At 42.9% G+C, this 23,634-nt stretch overlaps 1 protein-coding gene across 1 annotated transcript in view; it reads left to right on the top strand.

Annotated features, from left to right (window-relative positions):
• ARHGAP42 (Rho GTPase activating protein 42) overlaps positions 1-23,387 on the top strand; it is a 251,289-nt gene extending 227,902 nt beyond the window's left edge. The window contains exons 18-24 of the mRNA XM_010977801.3: positions 1,205-1,364; positions 2,556-2,700; positions 3,921-4,304; positions 4,684-4,840; positions 7,062-7,124; positions 17,558-17,637; positions 18,002-23,387. Coding sequence (XP_010976103.1) covers positions 1,205-1,364; positions 2,556-2,700; positions 3,921-4,304; positions 4,684-4,840; positions 7,062-7,124; positions 17,558-17,637; positions 18,002-18,090 — 1,078 coding nt within the window. The 3' untranslated portion in view covers positions 18,091-23,387. The remainder of the gene's footprint in view (positions 1-1,204; positions 1,365-2,555; positions 2,701-3,920; positions 4,305-4,683; positions 4,841-7,061; positions 7,125-17,557; positions 17,638-18,001) is intronic.
• Positions 23,388-23,634: the final 247 nt, after the last annotated feature.

The raw sequence follows: 23,634 nt of genomic DNA on the forward strand, positions 1-23,634 counted from the left end.
CTTATACTAACCAGGAACCTTCTTAGCTAGTGCTGTCTTGGGCACAAGGGAAAAAATTCAGTCAGTGGGACAGCCAGCTCTTCCTGTCTTACACCAACAACTGCATGGATAATCCAGAATCCTGGATTCCTGGTAAAAAGTTTCCTTTTGCTACTAGAATGAAGGTAGTGTGCACGCTCACTCAGTCAGACATAAACGTGATCTTGTGTTGTGCTCCGTCCCAGCACTGTACATCCTAACAGCCTGGCTGGGAGTAAGATAGAAAAGGCAATGGTTAACTTAGAAGATTGGTTAAATAAATGAGGTTTCCTCTTAAGAATGCATCCAGTTTCCAAATTAAATTAGTTAACTAGGCAAAGTCATTTTTGAGAGTTTACTTGGATTACTTTGCTAAGGTCAGTAATGTCAGAGGCTTTTCATTTCATTTTCCTTTTCAAGTTACCCCTGAGGCTACCGTATCTCCTTGTCTTATGCTGTTTGCCTAGCACAGTGCTCAGCACTAGGGAGGCACGTGGGAAGGTTTTGGATGGGTGGGTGGATGGATGGATGGATGGATAGATGGTTAGATAGATGGATGGATGGAAGGATGGAAGGTAGGATGGAAACATACCCTGACCAGTCAGTCATCTTATGAGCTCAGGAACTCTTGATTTAGTCAGGAGATCTAATTTGAAACAGAATCTCTTCCCCTAATTTGCTGTGACTTCAAGTACATTATTTTTACCTTAAGAACTTCTTTTTTTGTTTTTGTTTTTTTTTTTAATCTGTACAATGGGAAAAATTGACTTCCTGGGAGGATTAAATGCAGTATTATCTATGAAAATGCCTGGCAGTAGGTTCTCAATAGTATGTTTGGTGACAACCAGTCCCCTCTTAAGAATCTGTTCTAAAATAAGTATATAGGACTGTAGGAAATACCAAACAGCTGATAGCCTCTCTAGGGCAACTGTACTCGATTTAGGAAATCAAGATTTTTTTCCTCCAATAGATTAATCTTTGTAATTATGTTTTAATTGGGCTAATGTTAACTTTTTACATCTTTTTAGACTCTGCCCACTAATGCCAATTGGGAGTGGCTGAACCTATTTGGGAAAATCAGTCTTTAATGACATATTTCTATTTTATGCCACCAGTTTGATAGATGAGGACATCTCATAACTATTAAATGCATAACTTAAAATGTTTTTATTGCTCTTATTTGCAGAGTGTCACTACATAGCCAGCAAAATCTCATGACCGTCTCAAACCTGGGTGTCATATTTGGTCCAACTCTAATGAGAGCACAGGAAGAAACTGTGGCTGCCATGATGAATATTAAGTTTCAGAATATCGTGGTTGAAATTCTGATAGAACACTATGAAAAGGTAGGCTGAATTTTCCTGTGGAAGTATGATATTTTGTTATCTTGCTTCTCAGAAGGAATTTTTGCATTTGTATCATCTGTGATCTTCACATTGTGATCTTGGATTCCTATGGAGTGAAAGGCTTACAAATTTTGTATAAATTACTTCCTCATGAGGACTTTGAGTTTCTTTTAATTTTTTTTTCAAGTTTTTAAGTGCTTCTCAAAATCCCGCAGGTAGATGGTTTCCTTTCTTTCTACATCATTTACTTGTCAAGATAAGAAACTTCTTTAGTATTTATGTAACTTTTTGCTCATACTCAGAAGATACTTTAGAATTGCTTTGTGGTTAAGTCTATTTTGGCCTTTTTATCTCTTTGGAGTTAGACCCTCATTACACAGCAAAGCTAACATTCTAAATTAAACAAAAGAAACAGAAAATCAGGGAACAGTCTTGAAATCCTCTTTATATCCAGTCCCTAAGGAGGATTTGTTTAAAATAGTGAGATCTTGGAATTGACTATGGAAGACAAATTGATTTGATTATGAAGCAAACTCAGCCATGAAGGGTCTGAGCATGGTGATGCATTTATGTCAGGTCTGGTCCTTGTGAGAGAATCGCTGTGCCTGCCTCCTTCCCCAGCCCCTTTCTAATGACTATAGAAGAATATCCTTGCGCCTTTCCAAGGCTGACAGTGCTCTTGCAACCCAGGAGTGCACGGCTGCCTCCTGGAGCTCTGCCGGCCCTCTGCCTGCCGCTTGTCAGGTTTCTTGACGGCTCCGGGCCAACAGCATGGCAACACCTTCTCCTGAGAAGCAGGGGGTTGCTCTGCTGGGAAATCGATACAGAATGTTCAGCATGAAGGGGAAAAAGAATATCCCAAGAAAAAGAATCAGTATGTCTCAATGTAGACATTTGTTAATATTTGAAACCCTTCTTAAAATTATTGGAAAATCTTCTGAATTTCCCAGTTGGGGAATGGGAAAGAATAAAAAAGAAAACCCAGAGGAGAAACATTACTCAGTGTAAATGGAAAAGAAAGTCATAATTGCCCCAGGATATTTACTGTTTTGTACCAAGCATCTCTTGCTATGCAACTTATCTGAGTAGCATATAATTCTAAGATAATTTAATAACTCTCAATGCTTGTTTTATGAGGAAAGTGTCGGTTTCACCCTTTTATTGGCCTCGCTCCATTTTTCTTCCATGCAGATTTTTCATACTGCCCCAGACCCAAGCATTCCTCTTCCTCAGCCTCAGTCTCGATCTGGATCCCGAAGGACACGTGCCATCTGCCTCTCCACGGGCTCCCGGAAGCCCAGGGGGAGGTATACTCCGTGCTTGGCAGAACCTGACAGTAAGTGTGCTGGCCTCGGCCAGGTGCTTAACTCGTTCATTCAGCCGTATCTCACCTTCTTGGTAATTAGGTAGAAATAGCTGTTCATACTGATGCTGTCTCCCCTGCGTCTGCCTCCCCCACCATTGACATATTCTCAGTCAGCATAGTTAGACGGTACCTTGGACAAGCAAGTTCATTATTGCTGCAAAGGGGAAAAACTAGTTTGCTCAATACCATTTTTTTTTTCCTGTAACTGATTAAGTACATTGGGTGCTACTTTGTAGCAGGTTCTGTCCTGTTGTCAAAGCAGGAAGAAAGTGGCCCAGGCAGTCCTTTTCTTCCTTCCTTTTTCACATGATGTCCTTAAAGCATCATCTCTTGGGTATCAAAGTGTCCAAATGAAAGAGAAAAGAAGAAAACCTGCATCACACATTATCACTTACTTACTATTCTGGGCCAGGCACCATCATGAGGTGGGTGGCAGCTTGAGACCAAAACACATGTTAAACTGGCCATTTTCACTTCAGTTTATGCTCCCCATCCTCCTCATCCTCAATTCTTTCCCACTGTCAATATTTAAAAGCACTGATTTTTAAATGAGATATAGTATTTGAATACGTTATTAGTTTCTGTGATTTTTTTTCTTACACATTACTTTCAGGAACATTAAAAAATACACCCCATGAAATAGCCAGTTTTCTCACGTTGCTATATTCTAAGCAGAAAAAGAAGAAAATCCTTTCTTTAAAAATGGTGAGCAGCTTGTAGTTTGCAGCTGACGTTTAATGGTGCCTTTGAATGAAGGAGGAAGTTGGATAAATTCTAACCCAGAATCACTTCAGATCAGAAAAGTGAAAGAAGGCGGAAATTTGTCTCAACATCCCCCCTTCCATGGCTTTCTTGTAATGTCATCAAGGAATCTCTTCTCTTCCTTGTGAATTCGGTTTCAGAAGCAAATTTTGTCTGAATTCAGGTCAACCCACTAAATGCTTCAAGAAGTAACATTATTTCATAGGGGCAGGGCACATACAAAACCTCCCTTGAACAGTGTGGGAAAATGCATTCACCGGGTTCAAATGCATAGTTGAAAAGCTTTTCTCCAGAACTGAGGGCATTTCTCCAGCACAGGTAAGGCCCTCTCACTTCAGCGCGGTCAGGTGAGTTGGAGACCAGGAGGGTTTGGCGATGCTGTTCTCAACCAAGAGCCGCTGCTCTGTTCTCTCTCCCGCCCCCGCCAGGCGACTCCTACAGCAGCAGCCCGGACAGCACACCCATGGGGAGCATCGAGTCACTTTCCTCTCACTCCTCTGAGCAAAACAGCACCATGAAGTCCGCCTCCTGCCCGCCCAGGGAGAAGTCTGCAGGGATCCCTTGGAGTGCATCCCCGTCGCCTTCCAACGGACAGAAGAGCCTGGGGCTCTGGACAACTAGTCCCGAGTCAAGTTCTAGAGAAGATGCAACCAGAACGGATGCCGAATCCGACTGCCAGAGCGTTGCCTCGGTCGCCAGCCCGGGGGACGCGTCCCCACCGCCTACAGACCTGGCCAAGAAGGGGCCGTACGGGCTTTCAGGGCTGAAACGAGCCTCTGCTTCCTCCCTCAGGTCCATCTCGGCCGCTGAAGGTAAGCGGAATGGAGCCAGGTAGGTAAGATGTCATTGTGTCCATGTCACCTGCTGGATTATTCGACGTGATTAAGGAGGGAGAAGTGAATCGGGAAGGGACAGACAACGCTTATCTGCTTTGTCCCTGAGCTAGGATTTTTTAGACTCCTGTGTGCTGTGACTTTTTTCCTGGCTCCTTCCATCTCTGTGAGGTGATGTCTTTGTAATTACTGTGGATTGTGATCTCCCTGAGTAATGGGCGGCTGTGCTCAGAGAACATTCGGTACCTTCTCATTTGGGCTCAGAGGAGAATGCCTCCTTTTGTTATGCGCAGGGACTGTGTTGTTGCTATTACTTCGTCTAATAGCACCTTGCCTGTTTTCTTGGCTTTCTTTTCAGGAAACAAGAGCTACAGTGGATCCATTCAAAGCTTAACTTCCATAGGTTCCAAGGAGACGCCCAAAGCCCCACCAAACCCAGACCTGCCTCCAAAAATGTGCAGGAGGTTAAGGCTAGACACTGCCTCCAGCAATGGCTACCAGCGACCCGGCTCCGTGTAAGTGACAGGCGTTTGCATTTGCTGTGTCTCCCAGGGACGGATACACGGGGGTTGGGTAGGTGCAAAAGAACCCTTAGGATTCCCACAGCTGGATGCTCACCTGCAGGGAGGGTGCAGTCAGCTTCTGCAGGACCCGATCCTCCTCTACAAGTGATGGGAAAGTTTGAGTACCCTTAGGAAATATGTATAAAATCTCATGGGAGGCACTTTCCTTAGGAGCAGAGCCATGGCTTCATTTAAGGACTTGAAATGAGATGTATGATACAGCAGTTGTGGGTTTTGAAACTAGACGCCTTCCTGTAACAGCTGAACATCCACCACTCAGCTGTGGGGACCCCAGATCCCCGCTGCCCCATCTCTCTTTGTTAGAAATAGAACCGCTTTCTAGCTGCTGAGGGTCGGTTTCCCCCCGTCTCCATCGTAGGTCTCTGCTCCCCAAGTCCTCACTCACTGATTTAAAGGAGCTCACAGAGGACAGGGAGCGTGAAGGGCAGAAGGGGTGCTTCTCATCAGAGGAGACAGCCCGGAGGTAGAGAGGCTGCCCGGGTCGGGTGTGCAGACAAGAACAGAAGGGGCAAAGATGAGAAGACGGGGAGCTGGTCGACAAGGAAGCAGACTCTCAAGGGGAAAGGTTTTCTGCCTTTCCTTTTATTTTCCTGACTTTTGCTAAGCTTTTCCAAATGCCACCTGAGCTGTGACTGAGCGTCTGTACATATGCTGTTCCATTTAAGGTCCACAGTGTCCCCCTGCAGTCGGCAGCACAAGTCTAGTTTTAGAGATGCTCCGAACTAAGGCCGGAAAGGCGGGGAGCCAGTCCACGCATACTGAGCGCATAAGTGGCAGAGCTGGGGTTCTTCCCAGGGTTTCCTGCTCTTATTTCTGTTATGCCATGCCCACTGGGAACACCCTGGTACTCCTGATATTTTAGTTATTCGCTGAAAGTCCAGTAAGGCGTTTTACGAAGCCCGTTTCCATAAGAACAGTGTCTTAAACTCCTTCGTTCATCCCTTTCTTTGACAAGGCCCTTTGGTTTCAGAGTGTGTTTCACCTCCAGCCTCTCTCTAGGTCAGAAATCCAGCTACCACAGTGTAGACAGATAAGTCTGTGAATCTGTCTGCTCCCCAGTGTGCCCAGTCTAGCCCTTAAGAGGAATTAAGTTTTAAGCCAAATATGTCGATGGAGATTGGAGAATATAAACTCTGTCCTTTGTGAGGGAGAGGGAAGAGCTTCTGTTTTGTGATTTTACTGATAGTTAAAGTAGAAATTAAGTTGTAGAGAGTGGATGTGTATGTTCTGTGTTAGGTGTAAAATGATCCTTCAGATTATCAAATGGCCCGGCTCTGGGAGACAAGTTTGTCAACTAAAGAAATAAGATTTTAAAAATCTAGTTTACTACATCATTCGGGGGGAGGGTATAGCTCAGTGGTAGAGGGTGTGCTTGGCGTGCACAAGGTCCTGGGTTCATTATATAAGTAAATTAATTAAATAAATTAATTAATTTTTATTAAGTAAATAAATATACCTATCCACCCCCCAAAAAAGAAAGAAAAAAGGTAAAAAAAATCTTTGAAAGAATTTTATATTCTCTTCTAGTAAATGTAGAAACTTTACAAATTACCCAGGGTGCCTTAGTTGTCATTGTTCCACTCTCTGCCCGTAGTCTGATCTTTTCATCCAGGTGCCCTTCCCTCCTCATGATGTGAAACAAGATTTGAAGCCACGAATGTATTTATTGGCCGTATTTTCAGAGTTTTCTCTTTTCGCCTTATAGGGACTGTGTTCAAATATTTTAAAAATATATGAAACAATTTTAGAATCAGTTCTGTCTTCATTATCAGAATAAAAACCAGTTCTTTTGTCATGTTGATATGACTCCCTACAGGAGTCAGCAACATTACTTCCAGGAGCAGAGTTGGGAGAAAAAAATGTTCCTTTTTACTGTTCCCATGGTTTTCTGACTTACAAAAAAGGAGGACAGTAAGATCCCCAGAGGAGGTGGCTGTAGGTTTATGATAGTCTGGACTCTGAGTCAGAGACTAGATCTGAAAATTTCTTCTACGTTAAAGCTTCACTCAATTAAAATTCAGGTCACATTCGGGGGACAGTTTTTAACTAACCATTTTTTGTTTGGGTTAACTGATAACCCTGAATTTCACTTTGAGCCAAATGATCTTCTAATGGATTTTAATGCAGTTTGCATTTTTGAATTATTTTACAGCGTGGCAGCGAAGGCCCAACTGTTTGAAAATGTTGGTTTGCCGAAGCCAGTTTCTTCTGGGCGGTAAGTTCTCAAGACCCTTAAGGTAAAAAAAAAAAAGGAAATAGTGGTGACCTTGTCACGTTGTTGACACGGCACGTCACCTTTGACAGGTCTGTCCCTCAGTTCCGCAGGTGGTCGCATCCACGTCTGCCGTCTCTTCACGGGAAAAAGCTTAGGACCACATGTAGCATTTAGCATCTCAGCTGTTACAGCGATGCGTTGCTTGGTCGAACCGTCACAGAGGGCGGGTTCTAAACAAGCAGGTTTTCTAAAAGACACAAGTGGCCGTAACAAAGATTCCTTCGATCATAGTTTGTGGAAAATTTTCAAACATATATCCTTTTTTTCATTTAACTGAAGTATAAGTGGTTTACAATGTTGTGTTAGTTTACGTTGTACAGCATAGTGATTCCATTATTTTTATACATATATATATTCTTTCTTAAATTCTGTTTCATTACAGGTTATTATAATTTATTGAATATAGTTCCCTGTGCTATACAGTAGCTTATTGTTTCTGTTCTGTATTCAAACATGTTCTTGACTTGTCAGCATTATAAAACTTTTTTCTGTGACAAGCGTCATGCATGAAAAACTCTGCTTATTCTTAATGGCCCCCCCGTGCTGCTGTGGGGCAGGTCGCCCTGGGTGGCCCTGGTGCTGAGGGCAGTCCTTCATTCAGGGTTTCCAGATTTTGCTTCCCGCTCCATTGTTAAAAGGACACGGATCGTTACATCTTGCTGCTATTAATGTGCTTCCTTCTAAGGTTTCTGCTTCCCCTTCTCTCATTCCAAATTGATTCTTCTCGTCTGCAATGGACATTGGTTTTTAATTTTGAATATGTCTAAACGAATGGAATTTCTTGGTATTTTGATATTTCTGATTTTTTTAACCATCAGTAACTAGTATAGATCGGAAGCATTCAGTAAATGCTTGCTGAAAGAGAGTATAAATGGGAACATCTAAAGAGCAAAGTTTGATTTTTTTTTTTTTTTGGAGGTACTGAGGCATTTGTGAGCGTCCCATACCCAGCCGTGAGGGAAGGGAATCACAGGTGATTGAAGGATTGCTGTGTAGTTCTTTAAAAAGTGATTCAACCATAGCATTTGTATTGACCTTATAAAAATATGTGAACTTTTCCAGCAAGCATTCATTAAGCACCTACACAGTATTGGACTTCTCCTAGTTACTACGGATAACAATGACCTTCAGACCATTTTCTTCCAAAGCCTAGTGAGGGCCCCCATGTATCAGTCCTGCACAGAGGGGAACCACTCTGGTATCTTACTAGGATGATAGTCAGTGCCTTGCGGTTACGTAGCAGATCCCAGAGTACTTCCATCTGTCTGTAGCATCTTCACCATCTTCCCTTCTGTCAGGCCTGGTGAAAACCAGGCAGCATGCGTGTCAGAGCAAACATGGTTTCTCTGAAACTGCCACCAATGTGAGGCCGGAGCGTAAAGGATTTAACCTTGCCGCTTCCCTCTGTCTTACTGAATGGCTGAACTGCTCCACTAGGTGGAGCCCTTTTATTAGAAAGCTCCAAATAATCTGTTAAGTAAGAACTCAAGTACTAGAATCCGATATAATCTTTTAAGAGCTTTCAGGAAGCAAGATATGAATGAGGCAAATCAGTGTTGGACAGTAAATTAATGCAGCTGTTATGTACTAAGTGTACTCAGATGTTCAACAGTGAACCTGTGCATTTATAATATGCTTTCACATTCTGAATACTCTAAAGTCACTTCTAATAAGCTGTCAGCATAAACCTAGAGTCACTCGGTGGTACACTGAGCGTACAGTCTTCTCTGTCAGCGAGTCCACAGCACTTGTGGACGGTGTCATACCCTTTCACCTGCCCTTTCATTTTGCTTAGCTTGGCCTGCCCCTCTGGATTCAGCTGAAACAGTTCCCTGCTGAAGTCTCCAGCAGGCGATCATAGGTGAGTGCTTCCCTGTGCAGACGGCACGTGCCCAGTGTCTTTGGTGAAAGGGCTGGATGTGACGTGGATGCAAGTCAGGGTTTGCTGGTGGCTCTTCCTTGGTACGGGGTGTGGCTGGTCCTGGAGAGACTAAAGCCTGCACAGGGTGTGAGGCAGGGCGTCCGCTCTGCTCAGTGGCCGTCACTGCCCTGTTGGGGGCAGGGTCTGATCCCAAATTACTGGAGCCCTTTAAGTCTGTGTTTTCCGCACGCCCTGCTCCAGGACCCTTGCCCCACGAGGGAAGTGCTGAAGCGAGTGGGGCCATGCGGGCTCTCAGCTCGTCTCAGCCGTGGACAGAGGTCTGATGCACTGATGCCCGTGTCTCTGCTCAGACACAGCGTCCCATGCAAGTCCCCTTTTTCCTCTCACAGCCCCAGCCTCTGCTGCCCCCACCTGTTGTAGAACCTCTCTGCAGGGCAGGTGGGCCACACGGACTCTCTGTGGGGGGGGGGTGAGCCCTGGTGGGGCCGCTGCCATAAGAGATCTGGGCTGCTTGTGTTGCGCTGCTTGAGTAAGTGCCAGCAGTGGCTGCCCCAGCCCCACCCAGGCTCTGCCCCTGGACTAGACCATGCTTCCCTGTGATGTGGAGGGGGCGGGCTGGAGCGCTCATTCGCCGGGCTTGAGCTGGGGTGCATGGTGCAGTTGCAGGACACCCAGCAGCCACTAGGGGAGCCCTCTCCACCCTGCCCGGAGGCAAGCCAGTGCACACGCTCTCCTCCAGAGAGGAGTCCAGTCCAGGATCTCCACTGCCCTCTGCTGGCCCCCGTGGTCCTCCAACCAGCCAACGGGGCTTGTCTCCCTGACATAGGACCCCAGGACTGGGGCACCTAATCTGTGGCTCGAACCACTCACTCCCCAGGGAGGCTCTCTGCCTGTCCAATCTCCCTTTGCCTCTGAGTCCCCTTCCAGGGGCAGAGGTCCCAACCCGATTGCTTTTCGTCCCTTCCTCGCCGATTCTGCGTGCATCATTCTTACAGCCTTGGTTGTTCAGGAGTCCTGCCAGTTTCCAGTTAGTTTCCACTGAGAATTCTTCCACATGTAGGTATATTTTTGATGTATTCGTGGGAGGAGGTGAGCTCCAGGTCCTCTTACTCTGCCATCTTGATCTGAGCTCTGGGAAGTCTGTTTTCTTTATCTGTAAAATGAAGATAATAATTCTGTTTTTTACAAATGGTTGTAGATGTACATAGCAGCGTATTCGAAATACACAATAAATTCTCTGTAAATGGTCTCTACATTAATAACCAATATTGTTAGTGTTATTAAAACTGCTTAGATATTCAAGCTTCTAATTAATACATGAGTGGTATTTGAACATGAACTCTTAACAGTCACTTGATATCCTTTTGTACCATTAAATACGACTGCACAACAGTGAGAAGTTGAGGGCGCGTCCCTTACTAGCCTCCTACGACGCCTAGCTTGCTTTCTTCTAGAGAATTAAGGATTGCTCTTGAATTGGACCTCGAAGAACAATAGGACCCGTCGTGGGTAATGAGAAGACTGGCCATGTTTGGGAAAGAGACTGGCTGGGAGATTTTAGTGGATAGTCTCGAGCAAGAGAAAAGTAAGACCCCTGGACTCACTGCAGGCTCTGAGAGCCACTGGGCAAAGAGGTGGCCTAGTAGTCAGTGATGTGCTCTGTCGGATCGTTCACGTGGCTTTTCTAGGAGGGTGTTGAAGGGGAGAGAAGCATTTAGAGTGGAACTGGTGACATTTAAAAGACTCTAATTAGGGCGCTCACAAAAGCATGGAAAACCAAAAGGAGAATTTTATGGATAGAAGTAGGACTGAGCAACTGCCTTGACACGGGAAATAAGAGACAAGTAAAGAAGATTCCAGGTCTTTGTGCCAGAAGGAATGGTAATTTAGCTTCTGAGAGTACGCAGAGGGGCAAGGAACGTTTTGGCCACAACTCTTGAGGAGGCTGGAACCAGGAGAGAGCATGAAGTTTGATGCCGTCTGGTAAACTTCCACTCAGTGGGTACACTGCACAGATGAAGGCGAGGTTGCCCAGCCATGGGGCTTCCTGAGTGAAAAAGGAAAAGCGGCTGGGTGTGGGTCTTTGAGGAGTGGCTTCATTTGAGGGTCAGGCAGAGAAGAAGGTGGAGGAACGAGCAGGAGGAGAAGGCGAGGTCAGGGTGGTGGAAGCTGCAGAAAAGTCAGGGGGCTCGTGAGAGGAGGCACTGGTTCTGGCTCTCAGGCATCACTGGGGATCAGGGGAGTGGGAGGGGCCACTTGACCTGCAAGACTTGTTAACATGAAGCTCCCTAAGTTTGCCATCGACTCTGTAAACCAGAACATATGAGACTGAGGCTGAAGAATATGTATTTTCCACAACCTCCCCAAGTGATTCTTACGTACAGAGAAAAGTTTGAGAACCACTAGAATAGAGAAGAATGCCATAGTTGTTAGCGTGGACCTACGCAGACATTGGTTATTTTACAGTTATTTTTCTTAACCTGCAAAGTGCTTTCAGGAGCCGCACGTCCCTGGGCTCTGCCTCGCCACTGCAAAGGCCGGCAGCAAGCAGTGCCTTTAAAGCGCTCACCTTGGTCTCTGTGACTTACGCTCGGGCAGTGGGGAAGAGCCACTTTAAAGTGGTGTCGCATGGGCTCTGCCAGTATCTTCTGAAGATGGACTTGAGAATTAAGAGAATTAATTGAAAATTGGCCCATTGTAAGCCATCAGATATTTGTTATGATAATTTAAAGCCAGCATTTTGTTTACAATTGCAGAGCACCAAAACAAAGCTCAACGAAGTCTTCTGTTTTAGTGAATTTGAGTTTTTAAAAGGCAGTCAGTCACTGGTTCACAGCACAGTGACACGTAGAAGACACAAAAGATAAAATGCTGTGGCACACGTAAGAAAGACAAAAGAAGCCATGGTTATTAAGAATGACTTAATTTTTTTTCTTTTTTTAGAGAATATGGAGACTATTAATAAACTAAAAAGTGAATGGAGCCCACCTAAAGATAACCACATTCTGGTGCACAGTCATCTAATCTCACGTGTTGACAGTGGTTCTCAACCTTTTTGGTCTCAGAACACCTTATACAAAGAGCTTTTGATTATGTGGGTTACATCTTCTGATAGCTACTGTGCTAGAAATTTAAACTGAGACATTTTTTAAATGTTTATGAATTTATTTAAAATAAGAGTAATAAGCTCATGCAACTAAAGGACAATAATAGCAGCATTTTTGTTAGAAGACCCAGGTGTGGTTATTCGCTCTTATTAACAGTCAAGTATTAATAGTAGAATTTATTTTTTCTGTGACATTATCTTGAGACTTTACAGATGGAATCTCCAGATACGCACTGTATCAGACAATAGGAAATGTAGATTTTAGCCTGACCCTGCCATGATGTTCATTTCTCTTTGCCTTTATTTCTACACGTAGAAGATGAACCAAGGAAATATCTGGATTTCCAGACTCATTATATGACCCACATCACCTGGATGGTCACAGATTCCCCAGCATTTGAGGGTCACCCTTTTCTGTAAAGCCAAGTCAAACAGTTTACATGCCTACCCCCAAGTCACAACAGGGCCCATCCAGCCTTCCCATCTCTCCCCTCATCCGAAGGCCATGTTTCCGATGTCTTTAAGACAACAGGTGTAGTTTCGCATCCAGCTCTAAGCTAGGCTGCTCCGAAGCCAGCTCCCCTGCTGTTGCCCTACGCCTAACAGGCTTTGGTCGGCTTCCATCCCTTCATGAAGGTCACTGCCAGAAGTGCGGGAACTGACACCATCTCCCTTTATCCCGCCAAAGCACCATTACCACCATAACATTTGAAGAAGCTCATTACATGTTAGCATTAAATTACATATTTTATGAAAAGTAATATTTCCTAAAACAGAAAGAGTTGCATTATTTGACATTTTTGCAGATCTCTAATGTCTGGCATGAGAGGAAATAAATGGATTCTCAGACGCATTCCATTAGCTCTCAGAGCAGGGTCCTCTCAGGGGCCCGCCGACCCTCCTTCCCGGTTCGCCTTGACTGCACTCTGAGAACCAGTCCTCTGTGATAAACACAGAAAAGGAACCATGAAGGTGGTGTTTACTGTATTGTTCTGACCATAGTGCCCGGCACAGAGTAGATGCTCAACAGAATTGATAAAATACACAGTTTAACCTAAAACGACTTTGTCATTCAACTTTTTCAGTGCCTTTTTAAGGGAGTTGCAATATGCATGTCTTTGACATAAGCAGCTTTAACTCTCCAAGCCTCCTGTAAGAGGTTTTTAGCATTGAGGCATCCAATACTCAAGACACCTGAGCCATGCGCAGCCCATATTTTGTTGACAAAAACCCAAGAAAAGAATATGTGACTAATTTTAAGAAATCTCCCACCAGTGTCCAAAAAGCAAATGTGTGCTTCTTGCATTATTTGTAAGTGTTTACTGCAAATTGTCATGGGCAATTTAGAGGTCTTGTCAATGGCAAGATTTTCTGTAAAATGTTTGTTTTACATGAGAGCACTGTCACATGTCATGTGTCCTACAGCAATATTCATAGTAGCTCTACCTAATAATTCACTGGATTTGGTGTATGTGATTTATTAAATCCTCTACTGATGAGCAGTTAGATTTTTGTGATTTGTTTGCTTTTAGCTTTTCTGTATGTTACTTCTTTGGCATCTTTTATACTATATCTTCTTACTCCCTTCAGAAGTGTGTTCATGTTCTCTTCCGAGGTGAAATTCTCAGCATACAAAAAATGTGTGTTTGAGAGAGAAAGGAGGGGAGAGGGAAAAAGACAGTTTGTATGTGTATCATCATTAAGTGACCTCAGAAAACACGATCAATTTTGATTTGGTGAACTTTTTTACTTTGTTTATGATTAAGGTAAGCATTGCGAATTTTGCACACCGACCCTCTCAGACCCTACTCATCAGCACTAGACAGTCTTTAGAATTAGGAATGGGGCTTGTGAGCAGATCATCTTCCAAATGACAAGGGGAAAAATGGCTTTCCGGACAGCGAGCATCCTTACCTTGCTCTCCCATGCAGCAAGAGGCAGAATTTTCGAAATCCTTTTCAAAGGATATTCAGATCTTCTGAAGAGAGACTCAGTAGGTGACAGTGTTATTTTCACATCTTCTTCAATACACCAAGGCAATCAAAGAGGAGCCATTAGCACCTGGAGAGAAAACTTCACTGTCACAGAATTCTACATTAAATCATCACAGCTCTCTGCTGAGTTAACACCTGTAGGTACAGATCACAGCCGAGGGAAATTATTCCTGTCTAGTCACATGCACAGATAATTGACAAGTCATGACAGAAACTGTTTTGTGCTGTATATTTTGACACATTTAACAGTAGCCATTGATTTAGTGATAAAATTTTTTGGCCTGACTTCCCTCACCATCCCATCCCATAAAATACAATAAGGAGAACATTCATGTCTGAAATATAAATAAAAATAATTTGGTTGCATTTTAAAGTGGAACATGAAAAATTGTCCCATTGCAAGGATTATTATATCTCAATCATTTCTCTAACTCTGGAATTTGTTTCCGTATGCATCTCTTAATTTATTTTAATGATGCAAAGTAATAAGACAGTATTTATTAGTAGAAATCATTACTGCTAGAAAATTGGACTTTTTAAAACATCTGTACATATTTTAAGAGAAATGGCCCAACAATTCTCAATTATATTATAGTAGAGCAGGTCAAATTAGATCAGGTCAAGTTATACCAAATTATATCCAGTCAGATGACTGTACTTGACTAAATGATTTATAGGAAAAGCTAATATTCTTTCTATTGAAGATTACCGTAGTATGATTCTGAGAGGTCTTCAGAACTTGGTAGAATCCTCTCCCCCACCCCCGTCCGTGTCCGCCACGCGCACACACTCCCGAGCGTACACGTGCACGTGGCTCTTCTTTAGTGTAAAACCCTGCCCTTCTCCAGGTGACTCCGCTGCCTCAGTTCTTCCTTGGACCATGTTTCACTGGGAAGTGCTGTTGTGCAGGCCAGTGGTCATTGCCTGCTCCTGTGTCTCCTAGCAACGTTTATGAAGGTAGAGCCTGAGACTCGACTCACGTGAAACAGACTCCAGGGGCAGGGCCATACTTTTCCTCTGTAAGCCTTCCAGTCTGCAGATAGCCACTTGGGAACCCTGGTTTCAATGCCCTAGCCTCATTCTGGAAGCTGGAGATAAGAGCCGGCATCTGGCTCCCACAGGGAAATGAAGTGAGGTAACCCAGTTGCTTTGAGAGAGCCGCAGATGACAAGGACTCCTGATGCCTCTCTGCAGATGAAGTCCTGGGACCTCAGGGAGGAAACACAAGATGCCTTGAATCTTTAAATCTTTAACCCTAACCCTAACTCATCATTTAGAAAAAGAGCCCAGAGCATCTTCCCTCCCTTTTTTTTCCCACTCATTCATTAGGCAGATTTTTACTGAGTTACTATTTAAGCATCAGGTATTGTTCACGGAGGTTACATTCGAGTTGGGGGAGACGCTAACAGAAACATCAACTGTAACAACAGAACGCCAGATGTCAGTATCACGCAGACTTAAAATAGAAGAATGTGATAGCTGCCTGGGGGCCTGTTTTTAGAGTGCGGGGTCAGGGAAGGTCCGGCCTGCAGTGAAACTCAGGAAGTGTAAGATAAAGTAAAGGCCACAGCCAAGTGAAGGTTAAGAAAACATCTCGGAGCGAGGCCCGGCTAGCCCTGGGGGGGTGGGGTTTGGCATGTTTGAGGCGGAGAAGCTGGGCCAGTGTGACTATAGGTGAGTAGAGGCAGGGACAGAGGTAGCAGATACGGCCAGGTGCCTGATTATACACAATGGGGAGCCTTAGTTGCAAACCAGTTGAAGGGTAGTTTTCAGGGAAGTCATGTGATCATCATGCGATCACCAGAACCTCTCAAACTGCCCTCTGGCTGCTCTGTGTAGAATGGATTGCAAGGAGGCAAGAGGAAGCCCCAAGGATTTAGGAAGTCAGGGAGCTATAAAGTGAGCTACCCCAGAAATGATCTGGGCTTGGATGCTGGTTGTGGTAGAAGCAGGTGGAGCCAGGTAATTGCATGTTTCAGAGTGAAGGTGACATCACTGGTGACTTGATTAGCAGCCTCAGATGATGGCTTTTTGGTGTTGGCTCAAATGGTTTTAAATAGCTCTCCTATAAAACTCTGAAATTCTGGCTTCCCTTTAAAAAAAAACAAAACAGTATCTGGCTAGACGGAGCCTGAATTTCCATATGGTAGCAGCTGTCAGAGCTGAGTATTGGCTTCCCTCTTTAAAGAGTTGGGTGTACTCTCTGGTTTGCAAAGACATGTCCCCATGGCTCCCTGACAATGAGGTTATTGTTGGTTATCACTTATCATCAACTTATCCTACTGTCTTTCTCATAACACACCCACTTAATTCATTACCGTCCCCTGTAGACCGTTCAGTTTTTGGATCTCACCTCTGATAATCTGAAATAAAAGTGGCAAATAAGGGAAGCTAGAGCTCAGTGGTAGAGTACGTGATCAGCACGCACGAGGTCCTGGGCTTAATTCCCAGTACCAGCACTTAAAAATATTAAATAAATAGGTAAATACACCTGATTACCTCCCCCTTCCAAACAAAACAAGACAAAAATGCTATGCTACAATGTGGATGGACCAGGAGATTATCATTCCAAGTGAAGTAACCTAGAAAGAGAAAGAAAAATACCATATGATATCACTTATATGTGGAATCTTAAAAAAAAAAAAGACAAGTGAATTTATTTATTTACAAAACAGAAACAGACTCACAGACATAGGAAACAAACTTATGGTTACCAAGAGGGGGAATGAGGTGGGAAGGGATAAATTGGGAGAGCTCGAGATTTGCAGATACTAACTACTATATATAAGATAGATAAATAACAAATTACTGTATAGCACAGGGAACTACATTCAATATCTTGTAGTAACCTGCAATGGAAAAGAATATGAAAAAGAATATATATACATATATATATATATATATATGTATGTATCTGTATATGTATGACTGAAAATTTATGCTGTACATCAGAAATTGACACTTTGTAAGCTGACTATACTTCAATTAAAAAACAAAAACATTTTTTAAGTTGCAAATAAAGAAATAAAACTTCAAGGTTCCTACGAACCTCTCTAAAGCTGCAGAAATAGCCTGGTCAGTGGCAGGCTAATGACTAAATGATAGCCTTCTTTGAAACCGGCTCATGTTGTTCGTTATAAGCCCGGTGGCTCCCCTCGGGGGCATTGACTGGAAACACAAGGCAGGCTTTGGCTGCACTGTCGGTGTTCTCTGGTTACACAAGTGTGTTCAGTTTGTGAAATGCACTTACGCACGCTTACGTGTCCACGTTATGTATATTATGCCTCAATTATAACTAAAAAGTAGTATCGTTTTTTTAAAGGATAGTTTTCAGTGTCATTGTACCTGAGTTGAGTCTTGTGGATTTCACAGAGGTCCTTTGCTCTTCCAGCCAAGCCAAAGCCATGTACTCCTGTAAGGCAGAGCACAGCCATGAGCTTTCCTTCCCCCAGGGGGCGATCTTTTCCAACGGTGAGTACACCCATTCCCTTCGCTGAAGTCCCTCGTCCTGGGGAGGAAGGAGCAGTGTAGCAGGAAGAGTCTCAGATAGAAGCCAGGAGGCTCAGAATCAAGTCCAGGCCCTTCCTCTCATACCTATGCAAGTGAACACATCATATCCCTCTGGACCCTGGTTATTGCCCCGTGTAAGAGAGAAAGAGTGATTGATTATGTGAACGCAAAAGACCTTTCCAGCGTTACAGGCGCTGTGACGTTGTTTGGACAGCTTGGGTGTATGCATACAATCTGATGTGGATTTTTGCCCATCTCTGTATATAGTTATTTAAAGCTAACGTCCACTGAGTGATGCTTATTCATTTATTCTTATTTTTGCCAGTGTACCCGTCAGTGGAACCAGGATGGCTGAAGGCAACTTATGAAGGCAAAACAGGACTGGTCCCAGAAAATTATGTTGTCTTCCTCTAAGACTACTTAGTGGGTGGCAGTATCTTCATGGTATCCATGGTAACAAGCAATAAGTGCTATGATTTTTATCTGACACAGATATGGGGATCAGCCCATTAAAATGAGAACAGTCCATTTCTATCAAGTTCTACACCAGCAGACTATGTAGCTCCCTATTAAGAGAAAGGAAAATGATGTTTAAATTGTTTGCCGTTCATTTTTCTTTTTTTCTTTTTTGGCTGGTTTCTTATTTCGAAGTAGCTTGCCCCCTTCCTTTTTTTTTTTAGATAAGTAACTCTCCCCACAATGTCTCTTTCATAACAATTGTAATCTCAAATGCTGTGTTAAGTACTACTATATCCCCAAAATTTGGAAACCAGAAATCTGCTATAAGACTTTTGAGATCTGCCTGTTACTGTCTGGTGTTCTCTGAGAAACCTTGAAACCATTACTAAAAAATGTAATTTAAATTGTTCATTTATTATGATTTTTTTCTTAAAAATATACTGCTATTATATATGATTGTTTTGCTGGTCCTAAACATTTCAAGGAAATAAGGCTTTTTTTTAACATAGATTTATTTTTATTTGTTTACCAAGTAGATGATAATATTCAAAAGCAATAATGTATATGATGTCTGTAAATGAAACCGAATTAGGTCATACACTGATTCTGCTGTAAACGCTCCGTGCAGCATTCCAGACACCTTCCATGGGCTTAGAGCAGGGACCAGCAAACTATTTCCGTAAAGGCCTGATGGTAAATATTTTCTGCTTAGCAGGACCTGTGGTCTCTGTCACACCAGTCCACTCTGCATTGTAGCAGAAGGTGGCCAGAGACACAAGTAAATGGGTGTGGCCGTATGCCCATACAGCTTTATTTCAGGACGCTGAAATTTGACAGTCATGGTTATCACGTGTCATGAAATATTAAGCTTCTTTGACTTTGAAAAATCCATTTAAAAATAGAATTGTTCTAAGCCTATGGGCCGTAGACAGACAGGTGGCAGACCAGGGTTGACTCCTGGGTCACGGTCTGTTGACCCCTGGTTTAGAGGATGTGTAAAATGACCTTTATAACTTTGAGATTTTATGAAATTTTATTCCATTAACCTATAAATGCTGGTAAGTCACACGCACATATCCTCTGGTAGTATCATTGTAGTGGTGTCACAAATGTGTAACTGCAGTAATAGGAAAGCAATGTAAAGGCGCCGTGTACAAGCATACAACGTAAGCTCTACCTGCGGCTCTGTAAAGTGTCAAAGTCTTTTACTGATGTCTAGTTTGGGGTTTTGAGAAATTCTCCTACAAGTGATAAGGATGCTATTTTAAGACACTAGTAAAGACATGCCTTCTAAAGTCTATGCTTAGTTGAAACAGAATCCAAATTCTTTATACAGGATTCTTAAATGGTTTTGAACTGGGGTTTGAAATTGTTACATCATCTCTAGCAAGAATAAAGTCATACATGATTTTCGGGTATGCCTTTCGGTTTACAACCTTTATTAGGGATTTCACTGAATTTATAGAGCATAGAAATAGATATTTACTACCCATTTATATATACCATCAACATCTGGCCATGCATCCACCATTAGTTCTATTATTTCTATTTGAATAATTCTCACATTGTTTCTATACATAACTACGAGTGGCAAAGAGCCTTTCTTCTAAAGATTCTCAAAAGCTGGTTCCCTGCCATTGACTGCCACAGTGCTGGCCCCTTGGCCATGGCATTTTACCTGTTGCTTCACAGTTCTTCACTGTACAGACACTCAGGTATCGACTACAGACATTTCTTCTTAACGTGATATTGTGATCTGTAATCTCAATCTCTTCTACTTTAATGTTTCTAGAGTTAATAGGTTAAATTATACATGCCCACATGCACAACTATGCCTGGGAGCATTTGTGCTTTTAAAATTAAAAATGGAATAATGGATGAGAATGTAAAAGTAAAGAGAGTAACCGTAGACGGACTCGCAACCAGAAGTAAATATCAGTGCATTGAAATAAAGGGATGAAAACTATTTAATGTTATAAAAATTAGTAATATAATGACAAAACCTGATAAGTTTGTTGCCTTTTTTTTACCTGCTGCTGTTGACTTTTATACACGATGATTATGTGTTGTTAGAGCTTCTTGATCTCTGGATCCTCGGTGGCCCTCAGGAGTAGTAATCGTGCTGTTCACACCCCGACTACCCTCTGCTGGGACAGAGGTGGTCTTTCTTGTGGACCAGTCCCTGAGTCTACAACACCCTCAGTTTAAGCGTCCTGGCTAGCATTTGGCATCTGACTAAATGAGAACCTCTGAAGACAAACTGATTTTCTTTCAAAGACCAACTTGAATCCAAAACGGTGATTCCTGCTTCACTTGCTGCTGCATAAAGAAATCTCAGCCTTCATTTGATTTTAACACAGGCCGTAGTGTCCCTGCCTCGGAGCTGTCTGTGGGCTAATCCCACGGATGCTCAGTGAGGAGACAGCACGGGCTGTAACGGATGTGCGTGGGGAGCCCTGCTCCTTTATCCTGGGGAGGCAGAGCTGGGGCCAGTCCTGGATAGGGTCCGTTTTTTGAAACAAGCGGCAAAAGTGCTTGTTCAAATTGTGCTTTTACTTGCCGTTTTAATCTCACAGATTTGTGAGGATGGCTTTCTTCTTCATACTGACTGTGTGTGGAAGCAAGTCATGGCCATGTGCTAGAGACAGGCGGAAGCTGCTTTTCCCTAGAAACGTTGCCAACAGATAATGTATTTGTGGGCGTTGAGAAAAATCAGGACATGTGCTCTACATTCCAGGGAATATTACTTGCACCAGAAGGCAATGCCAGCCGAGAGAAGATGATCACATTTGAAATCGTAGCAGCATTTCAGTAATGAAACCTTAGCTTTGCAGAGACATAGTGAAGACCCGCTAGACTTCCCACATTTGACACACACACAAACGTGGGCGCCCCAATCACTGCTGCCAGTATAATCAGGATGAGAAAGAGACTGATGAGTCAGTCAGTCTTCTCATCTGTTATGTGAAAATATCGTCAAAGACAAAACCTTTATGTAACTAGCAGGTGACTCCTCTGTTGTGCCGTAACCCCGCCAACTTTATAGAAACTACTAGTCAGTCAACCGAAGGCTTTTTCTGTTGTGTTACATGTAAATGTCTGAGTAGTTGAACCATCCCTGTATTCCTCTGAAGTCTGTGGCAGATGAGGAAGTGCCACATCTCCCTATTCGATGGGAGTGGTTTGCCCAGCTGTGTCTTCTCCCTGTGCTTTGCACTAAGTGGGCGCTACCAGGCTTCTCAGCAGTGGCTCCTTTGCTGGCTCTTTCAGGAATGGTTGAGATTTTTTAAAAAATGTTCTTTACAGTTCCATACTCTCCAGGTTCCCAAATAGGAAAAATAAAAGGACACAATTTTTTGTTTTATTTCTGCAATCGTTGACTTTATATAGGGTGGCATGTTTTCTAAAAATCCACCACGATGTTAAGGAAATAAATCCAGCCCTGCAATCCTGGGAAGATAGCACCTGCTAACCTCCTCGCTCCCAGCCTCATCTTCAGGTCTGTCTGTGTCCTACGTGAGAGGGTCTCGTTCACATGGATGCTGCTTTAGAAGAGTCCCTCAGAGCCTTTCTTCAAACAGCTTCAATGTCTAGTATGCCCCTACCAGTTATCTTTTTGTGATGCTTTAATCAGCATTTAGAACCCCAACTTGATTTGTATTTTATTGACTGAAGGTAGAGCAGTTTAGGAACAGATTTTGTTCTTTGGTTTTAGAATACATTTGTAATTTGCAGCTGTCTTTGTGACCTAACAGCACAGGATTGGACCCCAAAATCATATCTCTTGGTAAAAAAAAAAACAAAAAAAAAAACAGAGACTTGATTACTGTCCAGAAGTTATTTGCCTTTTTACTAAAGATTTCCCACATAGGGTAGAAATTGCTGTTTACTTTTCCCTCCTACCTTGTTTGGTTAGTTTCCAAAATCAAAACACTCTTTGCAAATGAAGTCTATTGAATAGTCTTCTGCCTGTTTCCTGTAGACCCACAGACTTAATTTCAGGTATTCATCTGCGAGTCCCATATCTCCTGAACGCATTCAGTGTCTCCATTCATTGTCACAAGTATCTCCCTGCCTCAAATCTCGGTGGTAGTAACCCCGGACAAATTCAGGCTTGTGAATGACATGGCCTTTGAAACAATCAGATCAACAAACAGGATTTTTCATTTTTATAGGGCAGTTACATCCACTGTTTTGAACCAGGAATCTCAAGTAAGAATGCTGACAGCACCCACAGCAAGCCCCAGCCAGAATACTGATTTACATATTCTAGCCCAATGTGTAGAAGCTGTTGTGTGAATTAGGGAGCCCAACAGGTCATCCTTCCTCTCCTTGTCACTCATGAGAGAGACGCCAAGTTCAGAAGCTGAACACTTCTTTCTTGGTGCTGTAGGGAGAAATGGAATCTGTATGCCTTCTGAGGAGCCCCAAAAGGCAGGGGCCATTTACAGTTATCACAGACATAAACATCCTTCGTCATCCAGGATGTTCAGGTTCAGGAGCACTTGAGGACCTTAAGTGCTGGAGGTGGGGGGGGCCACAGGTGCCTCTGCCACCTTAATTAGGTGACCCCTTTCTCCCCTTTGTACCAGCTCTTGGCAGCGTTTCCCACGGTCTTTACCCTTCCAGGGTTCAGAACGGCCGACTTTGCCTTGAACCCATTGTCTCTTGGATTAAAAGTGTGCGTTGTTTTTCATACAGCAGCATGTTAGAGATTTGATCTCTGCCTCTCTTATCTCCAGTTATGATCTATGCTTAAAAGCCTAGATGTCATCACATATTTGAGGGCTGTGATTTCAAGAGTCCTGTTGAACTCTGAGCTGAAACCTTTACAAATAAATAGGGAGTGTGGCAGGGAAGGTGGGGTTTTTTTTGTTTTTTTGTTTTTTGTTTTTTTCATTTTTAATTCAGAATCCTATTTATATACTGTTAAAATTTGAGGTACTATAGTTTATATAAAAATTGAATATTTAGATGATCTATTTCAGTACTAGGAATTTGCAGCCATTAACATGACAAATTAAGTGATAAATATGAAAATGATTGTCAGTAAATTATCATATTGAATTTTTTGTTTATTTTGTAGTGTTTTTATATTTATCTGCACTTTGTGTATATATATACACGCATACATATACAAACATGTAAATAACCTCATGTTATTCCTTATCTAAATTGCCACAATATCTTTAATGTATGTTTACACTGTATTTTAAATTACTTTAAAAATAAACTATGTAAGCACATTTTAATTTAGTCTTTGTACTTGAAGACCCACTGTGCTGGAGGACAGCTGTCTTGGATTCATACAGAGAAAAACCAAAGTTTCAGGTACTGTGAATGGTCATTTTGGGTGTGGCCAAGTGGAAAATTGTAGGAGAACTGATAACCTTTTCCTAACAGTTGGACCTTTTCCTGAGAAATTGGCATTCTGAAAGATCAAGAAACTGTTAATGTTGGTACCTATTAATAATGCAGGTGTCTACAGGAAAGAGAAGT

The sequence above is a fragment of the Camelus dromedarius genome, chromosome 12 (genome assembly GCF_036321535.1).
Source record: "Camelus dromedarius isolate mCamDro1 chromosome 12, mCamDro1.pat, whole genome shotgun sequence".
NCBI classification, from domain to species: Eukaryota; Metazoa; Chordata; class Mammalia; order Artiodactyla; family Camelidae; genus Camelus; species Camelus dromedarius.